General features: G+C 40.6%; 1 protein-coding gene across 5 annotated transcripts in view; it reads left to right on the top strand.

Annotated features, from left to right (window-relative positions):
* The window catches only part of shq1 (SHQ1, H/ACA ribonucleoprotein assembly factor), a 131405-nt gene that overhangs the window by 72199 nt on the left and 42555 nt on the right, over positions 1–16651 (top strand). For all 5 annotated transcript variants that reach the window (XM_073072392.1, XM_073072393.1, XM_073072390.1 and 2 more), the window contains one exon: positions 547–670. In XM_073072392.1, coding sequence (XP_072928493.1) covers positions 547–670 — 124 coding nt within the window. The remainder of the gene's footprint in view (positions 1–546; positions 671–16651) is intronic.

Raw genomic sequence — 16651 nt, 5'->3', positions numbered from 1 at the left:
CCTAGAGATAATGGATGATTTTTTTAACCTCATTAACCCTTTCCTGAACTAGCCCAATATCCTTTGATAAGAAATAAGAATAACAGCTAATAGTCAATTGGTTTAATATTGTGAATATTCTCAGTGACTGAGCCTTCATGGCCCTTGGGTCGAGAATTCCAAAGACTACTTGCCCTGTGGGTACAGAGTTTCTTCATGTCGCTGTCCTGAACGGCTGACCCCTTGAGATTAGACTGTAGTTCTAAACTTCTCAGTCAGGCAAAGCAACAACTATATATCTACTGTGTAAAGCACCATAATAACTATTCAATGAGATCTGCATCTCAATGTATTTCTGAGGTAAGGCCAAAGTGCTGCTTTTGTCTTTCTTAATACAACTGAATTTTCATTTCAGTTAATTTTTAAGAAAGAAATTGTTACCCATTTTCATTGAGTGAAAGTTATGCTCAATATTCACAAATCTAGTTATTTAAAAAGTGAATAATTTATAGTGTCATGATACATCAATGTTTTCAGCAATGGATTTTTGTTTTGTTCAACATACAGACTTACCATTCTCTTCAGGAAGTCGTCATATCCTTCAGCAGAAGAGTTCTGTGTTATCCGTTTTACCGACATTTCCACTTGGCTCTGAAAGCTGTGGAGGATGCAGTCTTAATACTTCAGTTGGGTAAGAAGTTTTGGTGAAATTAAATTGAAAATCCTAGTCTTAATGTGGATTTATTGTTATAACAAGTAGCAATAAACTTTGGTTGTGGAAATTGTGTTTGTTAGTTATACTCTTCAGGTTGAAGAGGCTGCTGCTCTCCAGCCCACCCCCTGACCTTTTCAATCTGGCCCGGTGTTTAAATCGATAAAACAGTGGGCCGTTCCTTGCTCTCATTCCCGGGTCCTGTTGCTTCAGTAATCCCTCAGGCCCCCACCTCGATTCAGCCCATATTCGACCATTCCAGTTTGACACAGTGCTTAATTCGATCAGTCATCAGCTTGGTCCTAGCTCTCAGGTCTGTGCCCCACCACCTCAACCCTGGTCTTTTCAGATCACCTCAAAGTCCGCTCCAGCAGCCAAACATTAGCTGATTCACCTCTCTCAGGCCTTGGCCCCAGCACCTGGATTTGGCCCGTACGCACCACACCACAACCGTCCTGCACCTTCAAGACTTCAGTTCACACTGCAAAAATGCCAGGTTCTACAGGTAGTTCAAAAGTTCAACTCCAAAAGAGAAGATATAGGATGGAAGTTTTTAACTTGTTTTCCATCCTTTAGTTTCTGTAGAATGTACTTCTGAGAGATTTGAATACAGAAATCCTGGCCTACTTCAATACAAAACCTCTTTAATGTAGTAATGTAGTATCTATTCAAATAATGGTTTCAGAAAGCTCATTTCAAGGCTTGTTTCAATAGGTGCATTTAATGTCAGAAATGTATATACTATACTGTAGCGATGTACTACATACAGAGCTAGAGACGACACACAGTCGGTAAGCCATTTCGAGACTAGTTTATTCAAACTTTGCGGCGCTGGCATTTAATCCCTAGTGCCTGCCCTCTCCGGGTGGAAATGACATCAAAGGTGCATTACCAAAGTCTCCCCCTGCGCGCTGGCTATTTGTGAGCCGGTTCGCCTGCGCAGAAAGTGGGTCGCCACAATACATCCTGAAATTCTTTTTCTTTGCAAACATCCACAAAAATGGAGGGGTGCCCCAAAGAATGAATGAATGTTAGAGCATCAAAACTCCCCCCCCCGCAACTCCCTCCTCCCCACTAGCAAAAAGCATCTGCACCCTCCACCGAGCACTCAAGTGTGCAGCAAAGCATCAATAAAGACACAGACTTGCAGTTCCCCAAAGACTACTCGTTCACCCGGTAATTCGACATACCACAGGCTCTCTCTCTCTCCCTAATAAGGGAAAAAGATATATCCCTGCTTCACAGCAAGAGGGGAGACATAACAAAACAACTGGCTGATTTATAGTGTTTAAAAAGTCTGTTGCATCGCTTTTTCCGAGCTCTGTGCCCAAAGAACTCAGGTCTCTGGGCACGCAGCCAGCTGCTGCTTTCGAGCTTCCATGTACTCCCATGATTCATCAGGCGGCGGCACCGACCTCGAATCCGTCTGTCTCCAGAGCCACGGAAATCCGGCACCCTGAAGGTGCACCAGTCTTCCAGGCCGCATCCTTGGCATATCGAACAGCGGTCGGTCGTGAGGCCCTGAGAGCGGGTCCCATTTCTGCAAAGAACCAAAGTCAGCATGTAACTCCAGGTCACGGTCTTCAGAAGAACCCTGAAAAGGGGAAAAAAGGAGCTATCAAAGATACAAATAGAGCTATTTCCAAAGATGCAAGCAAAGAAGTCGTCGTTAGGGCCGCCATCCTAAGCTCCGTCCTTCCGAGTTTCTCAAAGACTTAAATACATTTAATTGAAGATGTTCCTATTAGTAAAACTTTAAGTGTGAAAGAAATATTTTAGCTTTTTAATGTCATGAGACCGCAGAATTTTGTTGTTGCATTTCTGTGGAATCACATTCAAGACATCATCTGTAGATATTGTATAGGGCACATTGATGACATTTCCACAACAACCTCTCTCTTCAGCCTTCTCCATTGCCAAGAAGCCAAATACAAGCCTCATGTTCCATTTGGGTAGTCTACAACCCACAGCAAGAACACTGAATTCTCTTCCTGCCCCCTGTCTGTCTAGCACTCTCCTCCTCGCCTGCCCAGTTCCTTCTACACACATCCAACCCACCCCACCCACCTCTCACCCAGTTTCTTTTCCCTCCTCACCCCACTCCCATCACTCAAACATCCTTCCCGCTGGAAGAGTGAACAGGAGGGAGCACCCCCTACTGTTCTTATCTGCCCACCCCAATCTCCCAGATTAGGTGCCACACTCCCGTCACATTCCTATCGGATTCCCCATCACCTGTTGCCTTTTTTTGCCTCAACCTACCACCTCCTGGCCTTTGTTGCAATTTCCGTCCGTCCCTCCTTCATCTGCCTCTCATCCCTCTTCCCCTAGATCCAGCTTTACTTGCTGACTCTTGCCCCACCCCTTGCCCTGTTTCCATTTTATTTTACTGGCTTTCTCCCCTCAGCCAGAGGGGGAACCTCCACGCAAAATGTCGCCTGTCCATTTCCCTCTGCAGATGCTGCCTGACCTGAGGTGTCTCTTCTCCTTGGCATTGATGACACCAGCTTTACTCCACTACCATGTCTCTGGAATCCTCTTCTTTCTCAGTGTCGTAAAAGTCTTGGCTAAATTGCAGTGCGTTCTGTTAATTATTGTTAATGGAGAATCTGTCACCTGTAATTTCAACTACAAGATCAATCCCAGGTTCGGGTGGCAACTTACTTCCACCTGTTCCTCTTGCTTTCTGACAGTCCAAATGAATAAAATCCACTCTTGGCCACATTGAGTGCGACTGAAAGACAGCGTCCAATGCTGGAGCGTGGGGGTGGGGGGGGGGGCGGTGATGGTGTTGCTAGAGGTGGGAGTGGGAGGAGCCCAGGCAAGAGCAGAGTCCATAAGCTCATCAGAGTGAAGGCCACATCTTTGGCTGTGTGCTGCAACGCCTGGCTGGCAGAAACTCTCCTGGCAGCCAGTCACTCATCAACAGTGTCAGGAATTGAGCCATGGTGCCACATGAGGGCCTGTTCCCACCTGCCAGCTTTGGACATCGGTGCCAGGAGCCTAGTGGGAGAAAACCTGCTTACAAAAATCAATAAGTACTCTTCATTGGAGCCAGTCCAGTCTCTGATGCGGTTAATCTGTTGTGCGTGTGAGGTCACAACAGCTCTATTCATAATGTTTGCGAGACCACACTTTGTTTTCAATTGGCAAATGTCTCAGCTTTTCTGTTTGTAAAGATCAATTCAAAAGTTCATTCATTGGTTTGGACAGATATGTAACTCCAAACACCCATAACAACTCTGTCGCTCGCTCTGCCAGCTTCCCCCTTCACCACTGCCACAGCTCTGCTGCTGTTGAAGCCCTTTTTTGTATGTTCATTATCTCATGTCTCAATTATTCTAATGTTTTCTTTTATACACCATCCTACAGGCTCCACCCTTTCTCCTATTAAGATCAGCTAATCAAAACTCTTTTATCACTCATCAACATTAAATTTTAGGTTCTGATTTTCAAGGTGAACCCCCTTCAGTACCTGACAGTTAATCATTTGGCTATCACCATCTAGCTGCAGAGCTCCTTGCAAACCTTGCATGGCCTCCTCCTTTCATATCTTGACTTCTTATGCATCTATGATTCTCTGGCAAACTCCTACCCTGTCTCTTTAACAAATATGCCTCGAAGACTTGACTGATTTAATCAGGCTTTCCACTGCAGTTTCGTAAAGCTCCTTACATTTTTTTATAACACTAAAAACTGTGAATATAATTTATCTTGATTTGGTTGTTTGTAGAAACAATTCGAAGCGCCAGTAGACGATCTTGATTGAGCATATGATGATTAATATTCAATTAAAAAATAGTTAAAATCTCAGTTAAATTTCAAAACTTGATGTCCAATGTTGAAAGCAATGTTTTGTATTGAATTTGGAGTTCTTATGGCTTAACTTTGTTATAATATAGCCAGATATATTAACTTGCTCAGGGTTTTAACAAAGATTTTAAAATTATGAAAGGCACGAACTTTAAGTTCTTGTCTTAAATAGTGCAAGGCATTCATTTAATTGTTGCAGAAACTAAAGTTTATTGTATCAACAAAATAAGTTTTATCTTGGACTGAGCCATACACAGGCACAGTCAGAAATTTAGTTTTAAAGTAATAAAGATAATCTGTTTGCAATTTCACAACTACAAGCAATGCATTTCTATTTTGTGTCTTGTGATTATGAAAACTGTCTCTAGATGAGATAAAATCATATATTGTACTCAGCATAAAAATCACATAAATTTAGTGATCCTTCAGTCAAATAAATTTAACTGCATTTTGAACAATAAAATCTTCTGCCATTCCTCCAAGAACATGAGGTATGCCAGATCCATTTACGCCTGTCCATATCCCTTCAAGAAATAGACCACAAAGATTTGTATTTAAACTGTAGAATTACATGAACTGAAGACAAATCAAGTATGCATGTTTCACATTATTATTTGGCATCATTGCCACGTTGTTAGTATGTGTGCCTTTGTTTTAAGATTCTTTCAGGAATTCTGCTGTGAGCTTGAGGCAAAATGTTGTTCAGAATATTGAATTTCACAGTTGGATGTTTTGTTTGAAAGCCATGCACTTTTTTCCATGAGACTCTGAATCAACCATTTGGTTGTGGGCACGGTGTAGTCTTGCAGCCTGTCTGCATAATCCTGAGAACTTGCTTGTATTGACTGATGATGGAGCGCCCTCTGCTGTAGCTGTCCATTCCTCTTGCAGTTTATCTGAGTGACGACTAACCGTAGATATGTACTTCGAGCTGCTTGTTGAAATGTTAACTGCTTTCATGTGTATGATACTTCATAGAGTTTGTCTGGCACCATTTGAACTGAAGCTTGAGAGGCAGAGCAATGTTATTTCAAGAAGTAGAAAAATGGAGCAGAAAAGATGTGCATGTATGTTGTTACTAATTTGTGAAAGTCATCCTTTAAGTTATTTGGTTCCAATTGGATAAACTGCTTTTCCTAAGTCAATATCCATTGCTATGAATGAATGTGTGCTTTCAGCTGTGGGTGGAGAATCTATAGAGTGTAGATTTCGATGGGTGAGACAAGGTCAAAATACTGTTAAAAATACCCAGTTTATTTTTAAATTCAGTGATCTCCTCTGATAGTGACTGAGATCATCTATTTGAGAATTTTCTTTGTTTCATATCTTACAGTGGTTGGCTGAAAGTTATACACTGCTTACAGTTAATTAAAGCTAGTATATTGAAATTATATTAGTAACTAGGCAAAACTATAGTTAACAAGTGTCAGTAGCTGGGCTATGAGGTAATTACTCAGTTAATGAATAAAGCAGGCCAGGCGTTTGGCTGTAGTATATGGGAGCTGTTGGAAACTACTGAGAACATTGGTGATTGCAAATGGCGTAAGTGCTTGTAGCTCAGAGGCTCGAAAACCTCTGTATTTCTGACATTCAGCACTGATGCATCAGGGAGTATCTGGTCATCCCGACCCCTACTCGCAATTAGAGTAAATATTGTTGAATTGGCCAAGTATTGTGGGAGAGGAGGACTTCACTATGAGTGAAGAATGGTTGGGAATCTGAGAGGTCACGATGCTGAAGCCTTCGGCCTTGTACTTGTCCTAAAGGGAAGAAGTTCTGTTAGTCAGGTTGATAGGAGTAAGGAATGGAGTGAGGATGGGTAAGAATACCACAGCACCCATGGTGCTGTTCAAATAGTAGGAATGAAAAGGAATTCCGTAATGACGGGGTAATATAGGTGGTGAGCTGGATAGTGATCTCTGCTGCTGAGAGTGTTCATCCTAAAGGCTGGGGTCTTACCCAGTGGCAGAGTTAAGACCATTTTCCAGGGCTGGAGAAGATCTAGAATGTGAAGAGAAATATCCAGCTGCCTTGGTCCATGTGGGACTCAGCAATAAAGAAGTAGTTCTGTTGATGGTGTATGCACCCCGACAAGAAGCAGAGCCACAAAAATAATACCTTTGGATTGTTACCTGAGCTATATGCAAATTGAAGTGAGTCATCACAGTACATTTATTATACATACAAAGTACATTTATTAATGCAATATACAACTCTGAAATTTGTCTTCCCACAGACAGCCAGGAAACAAAGAAACACCATGGAACCCGTTCAAAGAAAACGTCAAATACCCCACACTCAGTAAGAAAGGCAAATGACAAAAAACGAGTGAAAAACATAGAATATAAAACATCAAACCACAGAGTCATTGAAACAATCTAGGAATCTACAGTTCATTTAAGTTCAATGTTAGGCTGTATAGATTGTTGCAGGCCGCAGAGCCAGTCACTCTGATCAAAATGACACAAATTAGCAATTTTATAAAAAAGGAGAAACCAGAAATACATAGAACATGAAATGTAGAGTCTAATCCACAAACCACGTTAGTTAAACCCTGCGCAAGACCCAAAACTCTGGCAGCGTTGAGCGAGGGGGAAAGAAGCCAGTCAGAGACAGGAACCTTCCTCCAGTAGCAGTGAGAGAGAGAGAGAGAGAGAGACTGGTCAAATGCCAACAAATGGCGCTGAACAACTGCTAGCCTTCCGCCCTTATTCCTGTTGATTTCAATCTTACTTGACGCTCTAATCGGCAAGAAATGGAGTCGATCATGGGCTCATGCCCGATCTCCAGGCTTCTTGGCCTCTAGGCTGCAAACTCCGCTCGAAACCTCACCAGAATTCCTCAGAGACGGCAAAGTGCCAGATTGCTCAATTGGCTGAAAAACGCATCATCAAAATGTAAATCACAGGTTCCAATTGCACGCAACTTAGTAACAGAATCATATTATAAATAAAAAGAAGTCGTTTCATAAACTGAAGGACATTGCAGCTGGTTGTGTTGTTCACTGGCGCCATCTCCTTCACGATTAAACGAAGAGTGGTAAATGGATGGCTCAGAGGCTGGAATAAGAGAAATGTGTTTTTATTCCTGAGCACTGATACCATTACTAGAGAAAGAGGGAGTTAGTATCTTCAGGTAGGCTTCACTTGAACTGAATTTGTACCAGTGTCCTAGAGAATTGGAACAAAAAAATAACTGCAGATCAAAATAGTTGAGGTGGGAGATGATTCAGGTGAGAAAAAGCAAGAGAGGGCAAAATGTGTATTGCTGACCAGAGTGTGCCAGGAAGTGGCAGAACATACAAACGTTAAGTGTATCTGCAAGTAGAAAAGAAGTGGTAAAAAAAGACAAAATTGGAATTCTGCTTATTTCAATGCACTTTGATTCATAGCAAGATAGAAAAAGTGAAGGCACAAATAGAAATAAGTAAGTTCAATGCCAAGGCCATTCTGAGATGACCAATATTTCAGAAAGTGTGACTTTTTCAGCAGGCAGAATCAATGAAAAGGAAGGTTCGGGGGGGGGGGGGGCGGTTAATCACCCCGATATTGAAGGATAACCTAAATGTAGAAAGGATCTCACCATAAGGTTGAGAAGTAGAATTGTTTTGGATGGAGATTAAAAACCCTGGTGTAAATCAGCCCCAAAGAAAATGGGATATAAGGAATAATGTAATTTGTGATATTAGTGGTGTCTGTAACAACGGTGGCACAGAGTAAGCAAATCAAATTAGTACAAGTACCGCAGAAGTTGAACTCATGGGTGGTTATCCAATTTAATCTAATTAACCTAACTGAGCAACAAATGATCTTGGTTTTAATATAGTGCAATGAGAAAGGGCAGATTAATAATTTTCTAATGAAGGGACTTCTAGTGAACAAGATAATTTTGTATTAAAGCAGAAAATGATTTGGTTCAATCTGAAAATGGGGTCTTAAATCTAAATCAAATTATGGTGGTCTAAGATTCAAGGTGTCTATTGTAAACTGGGAAACAAATTGAATGATAAGCAAAAGATAATATTAAATGATTGGTATATAATTTACTATAAATATGGATGCTTTTTAAATGCAAGAGATTCTGCAGATACTGGAAATCAAAGCAACACACACAAAATGCTGGAGGAACTCAGCAGGTCAGGTAGCATCTGTGGAAGGTTTCTGACAAAAGAAAACCAAGATATTTGGCCCGAAAGGTTGACTGGTTATTTCCCTCCATAAATGCTGTCTGGCCTGCTGAGTTCTTGGAGCATTTTGTGTTTGTTATCTACTTACACACATTGTGTAAAGAAAGCAAGCTTGAGGACTGAGGAAAGTCTTACAGTTCAACCAAGGAAATCCTAGTTATTGATAAAGAGAAATCATAGAATAAGTGAATAAACCACTGGGCAATAAAAAAATCAATTTTAGATGGTGGGGGGGGGGGAAATCAAGAACACATGTGTTACCATATTCAACCCTGAGATATTTTTTCTTGGCATACACAGTAAATTCAAGAAATGTAATATCAAGTCAAGTCAAGTCAACTTTTATTGTCATTTCAACCATAACTGCTGGTACAGTGCATAGTAAAAATGAGATGTTTTTCAGGACCATGGTTTACATGACACAGTACAAAAAACTAGATTGAACTACATAACAAAAAAAAACACAGAGAAAGCTATACTAGACTACAGACCTGCACTGGACTGCATAAAGTGCACAAAACAGTGCAGGCATTACAATAAATAATAAACAGGACAGTAGGGCAAGTTGTCAGTCCAAGCTTCGGGTATTGAGGAGTCTGATAGCTTGGGGGAAGAAACTGTTATATAGTCTGGTCATGAGAGCCCAAATACTTCAGAGCCTTTTCCCAGACGGCAGGAGGGAGAAGAGATTGTATGACGGCTGCATGGGGTCCTTCATAATGCTGTTTCCTTTGCGGATGCAGCGTGTAGTGTAAATGTCCATAATGGTGGGAAGAGAGACCCCGATGATCTTCTCAGCTGACCTCACTATCCGCTGCAGGGTCTTGCGATCCAAGATGGTGCAATTTCCGAACCAGGCAGTGATGCAGCTGCTCAGGATGCTCTCAATACAATCCCTGTAGAATGTGATGTGGATGAAAGACTGTACCCACTGGACAGACAACCAACCAATGTGCTAAAAACAACAAACTACACAAATACAAAAGAAGGATGAATGAATGAATAAATAAATACATATATACATACATACTGAGAACGTGAAGTGAGGAGTCCTTGAAAGTGGGTCCACAGGTTATGGGAACATTTCAGTGTTGAGGGGTAATAAGAGTTTCTGATGGCAGTAGTGAGAAGAGAGCTTTGCCTGGAAGGTGAGGATCCTCGAAGATGGATGCTACTTTCCTGCGACAGCACTCCATGTAGATGTTATCAAAGGTTGGGAGGGCTTTACACATGACGGAATGAGCCATATCCACTACTTTTTGTAGGATTTTCCATTCAAGGGCATTGTTGTTTCCATACCTGGCTGTGATACAACCAGTCAATATACTCTCCACCACACATCTGTAGAAATTTGTCGAAGTTTTAGATGCCCTGTCAAATCTTCGCAAACTTCTAAGTAAGTAGAGGCACTGCCATGCTTTCTTCATAATTGCACTTGTGTGCTGGTCCCAGGACAGGCTCTTTGAAACGATAACACTGAGGAATCTAAAGTTGTTGACCCTCTCCACCTCTGAACCCTCGATGAGGACTGGCTCATGGACCTCTGGTTTCCTCCTCCTGAAACCAATTATCAGTTCTTTGGTTTTGTTAACTATGAGTGAGAGGTTGTCGTTGTGGCACCACTCAGCCAGATTTTCAATCTCCCTCCTATATGCTGATTTTCTTTTACCAATTTTGATTTGGCCAACGACAGTGATGTCATCAGCAAGCTTAAACATGGTAATGGAGCTGCGCTTAGCCTTACGGTCATAAGTGTAAAGTGGGTAGAGTAGGGGGCTAAGCACGAGAAATGCCCTCATTTTATTTGGGTAAGAGAGATGCTAGAATCTTGTGTTAAGGAAGTGGTAACAGGACACCAAAAAACAAAGATTAGGCTGAGCCAGCATGGATTATCAATCGGGCCAGGGACCAAGAACAGGGAATCAGCCAGTATTTGGTGGCTGGAGTGGACTTGGAGGTGATTCAAGGCGGCAGGTGCAGCCTGAGAGCAAGAAGCTGTTTGGCTGATTTAAGCACCTGGCCAGATTGAAAAGGTCAGGGTGTTAGGGTCAGAGACGAGGGACAAGCTGATGTTTAGTTCACTGTTCAGTGAGGTTTACTCAGCTCTGCCGTGTACTGAGGCTATGGCCTGCAACTCATGGACTCCTGGGTCGGCTGCAGTGATGACAGGCTCCGTGGCTGTGGACTCACTTTCATGAGTTTTAGTTCTGAATGGTATTTGCTTACCTCTGTTTGCAGGAGTCACTTCTTTTTGTGCACTTTAGAAGTGTTTGATGGTCTATTTTAATGGATTGTATTGTGTTTGTTTTGTGGCTGCCTGTAAGGACACGAATCTCAAGATTGTATATAGTGTACATACTTTAATAATAAATGTACTTTGAATTTTTATTAATGAAGGGAAGACATGTTTGACAAATTGGTTAACTTTTTAAGGCTGTAACTGGCAGAATTAATGAGGATGTGTGTATAGACTTTAATAGTGTTTCACTTGAGATTATTAAACAAAATTAGTTCACATTGAACTGGTAATAATCTAGTCTGGATTGAGGAATGATTGATGGTTAACTTTTAAGGCCTGTTGGGTAGGTGGGGTGAGGTAGGTTTGGGAGGGGCAGTGGCAGTCACCCAGATACTTTGTGAATTGACAATGCTCTAAATGACAAAAGCTTTCTGTTTCAAGTGTTTAGTTAACTGACTTATATTTCCAATGCGGTGCTCATGCCACTTTTAAAATGGCTGCCAGTTAACTCACGAATGTCCTCATTTATTTGGGCCAGGAAACTACATAGTCAGAAATGACACAATAGTGATGCAGATATACTATGAACTGTATTATAGTTGGAGTTATACACAGCTGCAAAGGAAACTGATTTGAACTGGTGGGCTGAGGTATTTTCAATTAGCATTGAAGAAAAGTGCTCCACATTACAACAATTGAAAAGGATGTTGAAACCATTCCTCAAACTGTCAATAATTAAAGGAAAATAAAGGCATTTCCATTGAACAACTGTCTAACAATTGATAAAGCCCTGAAGCCAAGGATAACATAGAATTTGGTCTCTGTAGAGTAGATGGCCATGATGTCATTTCCCTAACTGTTAAAATGTCTATGATAGTTGTCTGACTATTGGAAATAACAGTAATTATGCTTCTGAGGTGGATTCTGAAATGAATGTTCTTTTTTTTGCCAAGTTAGATCCTCTTGGGAGCAGGACAGGACAATATATTGATGTGTGTTGCAGCTCAGAACTGGCTGTGACTTGCATTTTGTGTATTTAAAAGTGTGAGCTCTACCTGGACCTTGTGAAAATTGAAATGAAATGTGCACGATCTTGTCTTCCTGAAGAGTCAAAGCAACTGTGGCATTTCACAAGCCTACAGTTAATTTGTATGTGTGATCTGTTGAATGAACTCTGCTTCTGTAGTTTTACACATACACCTTTAGCATTATTTATGTATTAGAAAGTTTTCTACTGTATATTCCTGTGCTAGAAAGCTGAATGCACTTCTGCCTTTTTTGTGCTTAGGAAAAGTAATCACCAAAACATTGCTTTATTTTGTTTTGTTGGAGATTTATTAAGAACAATGAAGATACTGAACCTTAGTTCTACTTAACCTTATGATGCTGATCGTCAGTTTTACCGCCCATTTTTCACGCAGGAGCCCTTGTGACAGATACTTAGTTCGTGCAGGTATCGCAGCATGTAACTTGACTTGAGCTCCACAGTCGCATCACTTCCAGCAAGAGTAAACCAGATTGTGATAAATGAGTGGGAAGCTAGGTTTGTTTCCCCTCCATGGCACAGGGCTGTAAAGAGAGGCTTCTAAAGCTTAATAGTGGTACAACTATCATCAGCTAGCTCAGCAGAGCTTTACATCCACTGCAGATAATACTTACCAACAAAAGAAATGCAAGGAACTAATCAATATAAATAAAAATCACAATCGAGTTCCCTGAGTAGGAATTGTCCATCTGATCCTGTGTTCAAATCCCTGGAAAATGTACCAGGGATTTGTGTGAAAATGGGCTGTGATTCATGCCCACCGCACAAGTTATTTTGAGATAGAACTCATATTTTTCTGATGTAGGCAATACATGGCTGCCCTGAAACATTCTGCTCAAGAAGAATTCGCTCAGAGGTTTACGGTCAAATCTGACGTAAGAGGGCAATGTGTAAATCAGTGAATTGTTGGAAGAACGAAATCTTCCCTTAACAGTGTGCTTCAAGATGATTTAAAAAGTGAATTGGAACAGTCGTTGATGGATGAATTAGAGTGAAATTTGGTACAGATGGTGATTGGATTAGAGAGATAGGAAACTTGGAAATGTATGAAAGAAAGGTAAATCTCTTGACAAGAGAGTTGTCCTAACTGCGCTCAAGAGATTAATTGGCTTTGCTTTAACAATTATCACAATATACAAAAAGGCTTATTTATAATCTTTAACTCACAATGATGAGTTTAGTGGCCAATTATTATGAATATCGAGCAAGTAATGGATGGCTAAGGCCGCTGCCTTTAGTCCAAAGCAAATCAGGAAGCAGAACAAATTGAGCTGAAGTTTTGAAGCTCTTCATATTTGTCATCATTCTCTAAATTTCCTGATAGATTGTCCATGTTAATAATAAATTATGAATGCCCTATTCTTTTAGTAGTAAGAACGTTGATCATTTTGACAATTTATCTCGGTACACTGGATGCACTGAAGGATATGATTATAATGAGGTTTTTTTTAAGGTAATATTTTGTGTGCAGCTTTCAAATACATGATAACCTACTGAAATGGATTATTATCAGATGTGTTGGAAAGGAGAAATCTCACTTGAGATACACGTATTCTTCACCTTCCTTTGAGCCAGAAGCTCGAGGAAGCCTCAGTTCAATGTCTTGCCCATCAGTACAACATTCCATCCAAATACCTCTTGAAGATTTTGTCTGGTGTGAGGGATCAGCACTGAAGCAAGGTTTGAATACACAAACACTTGAAGTTTTATGGCAACCAGAGACTAGCAACATGCAGCAGCAAAAAATTAATTTTGTGAGATGGACAGAATAAATTTTAACTAAAGTATTAACGACCTGGATGTGGGGGTGGAAGGGTGGGTTGGCAAGTTTGCAGACGACACAAAGGTTGGTGGTGTTGTGGATAGTGTAGAGGATTGTCGAAGATTGCAGAGAGACATTGATAGAATGCAGAAGTAGGCTGAGAAGTGGCAGATGGAGTTCAACTGGGAGAAGTCTGAGGTGGTACACTTTGGAAGGACAGACTCCAAGGCAGAGTACAAAGTAAATGGCAGGATACTTGGTAGTGTGGAGGAACAGAGAGATCTGGGGGTACATGTCCATAGATCCCTGAAAGTTGCCTCACAGGTAAACAGGGTAGTTAAGGAAGCTTATGGAGTGTTAGCTTTCATAAGTCGAGGGATAGAGTTTAAGAGTCGCGATGTAAAGATGCAGCTCTATAAAACCGTGGTTAGGCCACACTTGGAGTACTGTGTCCAGTTCTGGTTGCCTCACTATAGGAAGGATGTGGAAGCATTGGAAAGGGTACAGAGGAGATTTACCAGGCTGCTGCCTGGTTTAGAGAGTGTGCATTATAATCAGAGATTAAGGGAGCTAGGACTTTACTCTCTGGAGAGAAGGAGGATGAGAGGAGACATGATAGAGGTATACAAGATATTAAGAGGAATAGATAGAGTGGACAGCCAGCACCTCTTCCCCAGGGCACCGTTGCTCAATACAAGAGGTGAGGGGTGGAAGTTCAAGGGGGATATTACAGGAAGATTTTTTACTCAGAGAGTGGTTAGTGCGTGGAATGCACTGCCTGAGTCAGTGGTGGAGGCAGATACACTAGTGAAATTTAAGAGACTACGAGACAGGGTATATGGAGGAATTTAAGGTGGAGGGTTATATGGGAGGCAGGGTTTAAGGGCCAGCACAGCATTGTGGGCTGAAGGGCCTGTACTTCGCTGTATTGTTCTATCTTCGAAAGTACTGGCAAATTTTGATTATAATGTAACTGAAAAGCTCATAGCGTTGGAAATCAGGAGTTGTTTTGTGGGAGGACCAGAATTACACATGCCAAAGCCCTCAAAAATAATTCAGTGTATGTGGAAGTCTTGAACTCAGTGTGTGGTTTTCATTGCTGTCAGTCTGAATGTGTTCCGACAGCAGAACCCCCGTGGAGTGGTGACAGCTTGCCGTTTTTCAATGGGGAATCCAGATAAGGAACGAAGGTTAGCGGTTTTTGAAGTAATTAAGTTCATTTAATTATTTCAAGTGTATTTTTTTACTTTAATTAGCTTTAAAATGTTTTAAAGATATGGTTAACCTTTAATACTTTTAAAATATTTTGTGGAAGTAAGAGACTATGAGAGACATTCTTTTTTGTTTTTTATCTGTACAACAAAAACTACACTTCAGAAATTATTAAATTTGTAAATCATGAAGTATTGAGGACGTGCTACAGATGTATATATTTTACTTTATTTTCAATTCACACTGACCAAGTCTGGCCAGAGGTAACATTTGCAGAAACATTTTTCAGGCGGGAATGCTAAATATATTACAGAAAGATCTTTATTGATTGATATGTTAATTGATAAGTCTCCAGGAATCCTTTTCCACTGAGATCTTGACAGTGTTCTTCATGAGCAACAAGCACTTTACAATTAATTTTTTAGTAGCTTTCCACTTGAAACCCCACTGCCTTCACTCCCAGAGTCAACTGATCAAACTCACACCTCCAAGTGGCATTAAATCACTTTTATTACCTAGTCATTCTGTTAACTTACCTCAATTTAGCCGAAATGTGACCTCCTTAAATGACCTTGGTATATCCACCAGAGTTCTCATACTTATCCAATGGCCTTAATCAGGGAACATTCTGGCAGGAAGCATTCAATTAGCTCAGATTGATAGTTTCTTTCAGTATTACATAGGAATATGTACATTTCAGTGAGTCTGATGTGAAGGTAGAAAGATGTAAAGAATCAGAATAAAGTTTAGTCATTAGCTATTTATTCATATGCAGTCTTTGGACATGCCAGATTAAAGTAAACCTTGGATGTTTTAGAACTATAACTTCATAGAATATATAATGTATTTGTATGCATTTGCTGAGAATTTTGAGTCTATTCCTTGGGAAGTGATCTTTTGATAATGAAGAATTATGTTGAAGTTGTTTTCAGCATTTTCAGCTTGTTTTCTCTAAGGAATGGTGATTTATGATCTGACCCTCAACATCCCCTTTCTGTGCCCAATAATTCCAAGGAGATACTTGTAACATGTCAGAGCTAATGATACTTATTAACAGGTTAATGAAGTTTTCAGTAAGGCAGCAAGGAAAGAAAGGTACAAGTTAGTATACCACGTGCCTGAAATACATGAAAATAAAAGTATTTAACAATTTGAAAGAAATACTATAAGTGGCCGGCAAATGGCTTTCATTACTTCCCAATATAATTATTTTTATACATTTTCAGGTACCTAGTAGGTCACTATTCATCGTGCATGGCAGTTCATTCCATTTATAAGATTCTTAAATTCAAAGAATATATGAATTAAGTGTAAGAATATCCCACTTGGCTTCCATCATTTAATAAGATCCTAGCAGATCTAATTTAACTGCAAATCCACATTCTTGTCTTCTCAGTAACTTTTCACCCTCTTGTTATTAAAATTCTGTCGTCTTCTGTCTTAAAAATATTCAAGTCATTGGTTCCACTGCCCCGATAAAGAAAATGTGAATGACGTAAGGAACCACTGTGGCACTGTGGTTAATGGGTGATCATTTGTTTTAAATGATCTCCACACTCACTCTTTCATTGCCTCAGTTTTGTGTTTTCAATCAAGCACCCCCTGCCCCCTCCCCCCGCTGTCATAAACTCCAGGGGATAAAAGCCTGGCATGTCCAACCTTTTCTCATAACTCACCTGTTCTAAGTATTAGTTTGGTAAACC

This window comes from Hemitrygon akajei, chromosome 19 (assembly GCF_048418815.1).
Source record: "Hemitrygon akajei chromosome 19, sHemAka1.3, whole genome shotgun sequence".
NCBI classification, from domain to species: Eukaryota; Metazoa; Chordata; class Chondrichthyes; order Myliobatiformes; family Dasyatidae; genus Hemitrygon; species Hemitrygon akajei.
This window is presented reverse-complemented; position numbering and strand designations above follow the sequence as displayed.